Source organism: Planococcus citri, chromosome 4 (assembly GCF_950023065.1).
Source record: "Planococcus citri chromosome 4, ihPlaCitr1.1, whole genome shotgun sequence".
NCBI classification, from domain to species: Eukaryota; Metazoa; Arthropoda; class Insecta; order Hemiptera; family Pseudococcidae; genus Planococcus; species Planococcus citri.
Genome location: NC_088680.1, coordinates 37763125 through 37769115, shown reverse-complemented (window position 1 = coordinate 37769115; position 5991 = coordinate 37763125). Strand labels below are relative to the sequence as shown.

The window sequence follows — 5991 nt, the reverse complement described above, 5'->3', positions numbered from 1 at the left end:
TTCAAATCACTTTATTTCTAAATACCTTCGTATACATATAATTAGTGAAAAAATATCGAAATGGGGATATCGATGAATTCTGATACCTACCAATACCTACCTACCTACATCCGTTGTGTTGAACCACATGCTCCATGCTCATTGCTCATATGGTATAGGCATGTACCTACATCTACAAAAAAATTTCAAAATTTGTTGACTCATAAGACGTAATGAGGTGGTTGCTACGAATTTTCAAAGGAGCCAGTTCAAAAGTAATTGAATTTTTGACCGATTTGTAAATTCTATAAAAATTAAAAAATGAAAGAAATCAAATTTTCAATTGAATTAGCTATGGGCAATAATTTACAGAAATTTTGGGACACCCTTGAAAATTCATGTATTCGTATAGCACCTTCAATTCCAGAAAAAGGCTATTTTGTATAAAAGGATATTTTTTGTTTGCCTTAAAAGTTCTGTTGTGCTAGGATTTCAAAAATCATGTAGGTACTCCTGCCCCTTCAATATCCAGATTAAACTGGGTCAGAAAACTCGAGTATTAGATTGGTGCAAGTTGCCCTTACAATTTCTCGTAAGTTCTAATCGAAGGGGCTAAAAGAGCTAAAAAATTGAAAGCTTCACCAATTTTATATTTTAAATTTATATTTATTGAAAACGTATGAAAACGTAAATTTTCGTCCCTTAAAAAATAAAATATGCAATTTTTCCACCAAAAACGTAGAAGGTACTTTTTTCCAATACTATTGTATGTATCTCATTCGTGCCAATCGAGTATCGACAGAAGAAAAATATTTTTGAGCCTTCATTTTCATTGATAGGCAACATATTAAGCAGCGTACAATTATTACGGGACGACGGAATGCACATCAAGAGGCTTATGGGTATTGGATTGTAGCATTCATAAATTGAAGGCGACAGATATCCAATAATTATTCTTTCTTCTTGGTACCTGTAACATTAAAAATTGTCTTACCTATAAGTACATTTTGTAATTATGAAACCATTCAAGAAATTAAAATTTTTATGAAGATATGAAGAAAAAATTCTTGGTGAAGGCAGATTCAATTACCTACCAATATAATTTCTCGTCAACATATATATTTTTTTTAAATGCTTTAGAATTTCCAAGACTTTGAATTGACAAGGAATGAACCTGCAGAACTGTGCCTTTTGATTTTCAGTCAAGCCATTTTAGGTAATAGGTACTCACAAGTCACAATGCATCCCCTTCCTCTCATCCACCTGGTTTTTTCTTCAAAACTATATACGAGTAAAAGTTCGAAAAGCCTTAAGTATCTACATAACATGTGTATTTAATCGCAGATACCTCTCAATCAACTACTCGTATGCTCTAATTACATAGACTTAGACAAGTGAATCGTTAATCTTCGACGATAATCTTATCTTTCTATAAAGAAGTCATCCAATTAATGTATCCTCTGTAACATGCTGCCTATACCTCACCTACCTATATTTATATGTCTAGAGTCAAATGTAGATCGACTTCTGGCATCTCGCTAAAATACGTATACCTTATGTACTTGATAAGTAGTATAACAAGTGTAAGATTCGACTCAAATATCCATTTTAGTAACAATACGTTTGGTTTGTTTTATCGACAGTATGTCTAATCAGGGTGAGTACTTATTTAAATATACTGGCATCTTCGTCGAAAACTCCAAAATGGCGGCTGCTATAAGGCTATACAGCACCATATGCGGTTCGTAGGCATAATAACGGCGGAAATATAACCTATAAATCAACGTTTATGTAATTTCACAGTTGATTATTTCATCTTTTAGCATACAATACGACGAGGTACAGAAGAACAAACACGCGGTAATTATAAATTGTACTACGATATGTACGAGTACGTTCGTGGAATATTATGCTTTAGGTACATTTATATTGATATTAACAAGTGCGAGTTAATTTGTACTTCCAATATGTACGTGTTGTACACATAATAAAGCTATAATGGTATTTGGAAAAGTGGGCTACACCTGTGACTTACCTATACCTACCTATGGGATGTGTGAGATTGTCAAGTTATTGAAAGTGCTTGTGGCATAACTGAAATATTTCTAGGCGTAAATTATTATTTTATGATCATTTCGAACAAGAGTCTAGACAAATCGAGGTGCTAAATTGAAAATATTTTCCCAAGATATTTTAATAATTACTTTCATATTTTTAATTTGGTGAAAAAAAATTACCCAAAAACATAATCATGGCAATAAATTGACACAGCTTTGACCAAGGGAATTCAATGATCAATTTTTCAACGCTTTAGAATATACTTACTGGTATAAAAATTTTACCTGTGCTCATTTTTAGAAGATTAAATTCACACATTTTTGAAACTAAAATTTTTCGAATATAAAGGGATTTTTGAATATTGAATTAAGATAATTTTTTAATAATTATTTTGAATCTTAGACCTTGAACAGGATTTTATTTTCATGAGAAGATATTTTGTTTTATATTTTTATAGAGAAAAGCTCAAATGCATCCGTCAAAACTCCAATTCAAAAAAAGTTGCCAAAATTTTAGGAACCCAGCCTACCTTAAAATTAAATTTAAATTTTTTTGAATTTCTTTAAATAAAAAACACAGGTTGCTAATATTCTAAAATTTTCAAAAAAATTGAAAAAAATGTGAACAATGATAGAAAACTATTGATACCAATTTTTTTATGCAACAGGTATCCTTCAACAGAAAATAGTTGAGTTTGAAAAATTTTGTTTCCTTCACTTTTCACTTCCCAAAAATTAGCTAACTTATCAGAGCAGTTCAGAGCCCAAACAGTCACACAGCAAAATGTAATTTCCCTTTCCCCCTCACAACTTGTCCTACAAAAAATACTGAACTTTATCTGCCTGTTTGTGTTGTTAAGATCATCCATCTGTCCCCTCTTTAAGGTCATTGACCTGTCTGTCTGGACTCTTAAAGTCATTGACCCATCTGTCTAGCATCTAGAAGTTGTATATGTCTGTCTGTCTAGCCTTTCAAGGTCATTGACCCACATGTCTGGTTTGTAGTGGTAGTCCATCTGCCTATTTGTCTTCGTAAGGTCATTGACTTATCTAACTGACCTTTAAAAGTCCTCGCTGTCTGCCTGTCTGGTCTCTTAAGGTCAATGACCTGATTGTCTGGCCTCCAGAGAGCATTTGTCTGTCTTCCTGACATCGAAAGGTCATTGACCTGTCTTTCTGTCTGACCTCTAGTGGTCGTCTGTCTGTCTGTCTGTCTGTCTGTCTGGTCTTTTGATGTCATTGACCCGTCTATTTGACTTCATAAGATCGTCTGTCTGTCGGACCGATCTCTTAAGGTCATTGACCCCGTGACCCGTCTATCTGGCCTCCAGAGATTGTCTGTCAACTTCAATTGCGTTTAACCTTAAAAATCTCTAGAAAGTTCTCTTTCCTAGAATTTGGGATTGGTTTTTAGAAAACTTGAATTTTTATTATTTCTCTTCAAAGGATCAAAATGTCTTTCAAATCCATTTCTTTTTTCATTTCCAACATTTGCCAACGTATTTCATTTTTGAAGGGAGGGAGGGAGGGAGGGAGGGGGTTATTCTACTTGATAAGAATTTCCTTTTGTAAAAAGTTTCGCTTTATGAGAAACTTTATTTTTTTTAAATCACATTTTCATCAGACTCATTTGATACTTGGACCTTTTGGGGCATTTCTGAAAACAAACCGATTACTCGTAGGTATGTCCCAGAATGTTAAAATTTTTTATTTCATTTTGAAGCATAATCGATTTAAAAAATTCTGAATCCGTGATAAATAAGTAACAAAAAGTGAATTTAATCAATTTATTAGAGTATTTCTTTACATATCGAACAGTCCCACTCTTATCATCGAGTTGGTAGATGTACTTAATCGACAACGCAGTCGTACCTACTAAATTCCTATCAGCACTTATGATTATTTACTTAATGTAATCGTCATCGAATCGAGTCTCGAGTTTTAAAAGCTTCCATTACGCAAGCTCATCCTCATCGCGATCGAATACCAATTCAAGATATAGACTATCGCGTCAGTCGTCGCGAGTTGAACCTTTATTGCATCCGAAGCATCTCTCATGCTGGTATCGAGAGAAGAGAAGTAACACGAAATGAAAACAAAAAGCATAAAAAAGGGGTCTATAAGAATAGGTAGTAGAGGTACACATCACATACCTAATACTTAATGGTATAAGAATACTCACGGTACTCGTGAATTCATTCGAAGAATTAGTAGGCAGTTAATCGTATGGTCAAGCAGCGTGTTTTAGCTGTCGGACCCCACTCTGTGCCCAACCAGTTGTCGTCTTAGTACGGTACGCTCGCGGTGTGAGCAGAGCACCGTGCACCTCTCTTCGGTCTTCGGTCTTCGGTTCACCTCTTGCAATTACAAAATGCTGCCCAGGTACCTGTACCTGTCTGTAAATCTGTTGATATTCGTATCGTAACCATATCTGGTTCATGTGTTGGACGGCGGTTGCGTTCGCCGGTTCACGTTCGGCTTCGCGATTTGGATTCGCTTTTGCTTTCGATTTCGATCGCGATTCGCGCGATCGCGAAACTACGATCAGTGTGTGTTGCGATGTATGGTAGTGGTGGTGGCGGTTGTGAATGCGATGCAGTCGATCGCGTGAAAATTCGTAGTTTTTCATCGTACTCGTAGTACCTGTCGCTGGTAGTGTTTTTAAGTATTGTATTTCCAAGTGCTCAAGTGTTGTGTACCTGTGGTGTGTATGTGCTGAAAAAAATAATATTCATATGAAATGATCAAGGTTGTAATACTACGTCGACCAAGGACACCTAATTCGTAACATGCTAGCTGTGTGTAATTAACAATACCTTAACTAAAAAAAGACCACGATGTCAGGTAATAAAAATATAGATACTAATGCACATGATACATATAAGTACATAAGTTGAATAAGTACGTAGGTAAGTAGGTTCTCTACAGATCGTAGAAATAGGTACCTATGTCACTTATTTCCACTTGGTATCATGTAGGTAATGTTTACTGACGATAATCCGCAAACATGTCGAAATAACATGGTCGATACTCGATAATCGTTGTATGCATAATTCGAAAATTCTCAAAAACAACCAGAAGATCATCCAATACAGCATGATAATCAATATTATACATGGTGTCCCCCTCAAACACCTGTCTAGAATGGATTTGGGTGCAAACAGAAGAAACATAGGTTCATGAAATCATGTATAGTGAAAATTGGAACGCCTATCTCAGCAATTGAAGGGGCAACAATAGTTTCAAAAAATTTCAAAAGACTGAATTGTTTTTAGGCTTTTAGCTGATTATTCTGATAGTCAAACTCGAGACGAACACAAAAATTCGATGAAAAATTGTTTGTAAAGAGTCCAAAGGAAGATCCTGACCAGTCCTTAAGTGATTTTAAATGAATGACGTGTCTAAAATCAACATAGAGATGATTTGAACTGATTTTGGAGAAAAGAGGAAGGGCAAATGAAATACAGTAAGTGTATTGCTTGTGGAAATTCTCAATTTGAAAAATGAAGGAAATGATAAAAGGAAGAGAAGAAGGAACAGCAACTGTGAGGTATGTTTATGTGGCATCGAAAGTTCTAAAGACGAAGAAAGATTTTTTTATGGAACCTTTTGTTAATCTGGAGTTCCCAACTTATAGCTAGAGGCTCCAGAACGAGTTGAAACCACCTTCAATTGACTCAGCAAGTTAAAGTCAGGACCTGAAGTAAATTTCAACTTTCCAACTTTATTTGGTAAAATTTTGTGGAAATTTTCAAATTTCTGGAATCTTCTGGAGGCTTTAGAACTGCTCAAAACAGTTTGAAATAGTTTCCAATTGATTCAGGGGGTCGAGAATTGGTTGCATATCAATGTATCAAACTCAAGTTTTTCAAGTTGATTTGGTCTAAATTTGATTTTTTTAAATTTACAAAAAATTGAAAAAAGAATTTCAGAACCTGACATTTTGACCGATGAG

At 34.8% G+C, this 5991-nt stretch overlaps 1 protein-coding gene and 1 long non-coding RNA gene across 3 annotated transcripts in view; one reads left to right on the top strand and one right to left on the bottom strand.

Annotated features, from left to right (window-relative positions):
• The first annotated feature begins 1486 nt into the window (after positions 1 to 1486).
• Positions 1487 to 5991, top strand: part of Kank (kank) — a 31938-nt gene continuing 27433 nt past the window's right edge. The window contains exon 1 of one of the 2 annotated variants that reach the window (XM_065362125.1): positions 1487 to 1636. In XM_065362125.1, the coding sequence (XP_065218197.1) occupies positions 1624 to 1636 (13 nt within the window). In that variant the 5' untranslated portion in view covers positions 1487 to 1623. Of the gene's footprint in view, positions 1637 to 4477; positions 4881 to 5991 lie in introns of those variants that run through there. The other variant, XM_065362126.1, reaches the window with a different exon arrangement.
• LOC135844053 (uncharacterized) lies at positions 3810 to 4356 on the bottom strand. The gene is made up of 2 exons (XR_010558439.1): positions 4219 to 4356; positions 3810 to 4095 (listed from the first exon to the last, which is right to left on the bottom strand). It is a non-coding gene; the product is annotated as an uncharacterized LOC135844053 (long non-coding RNA).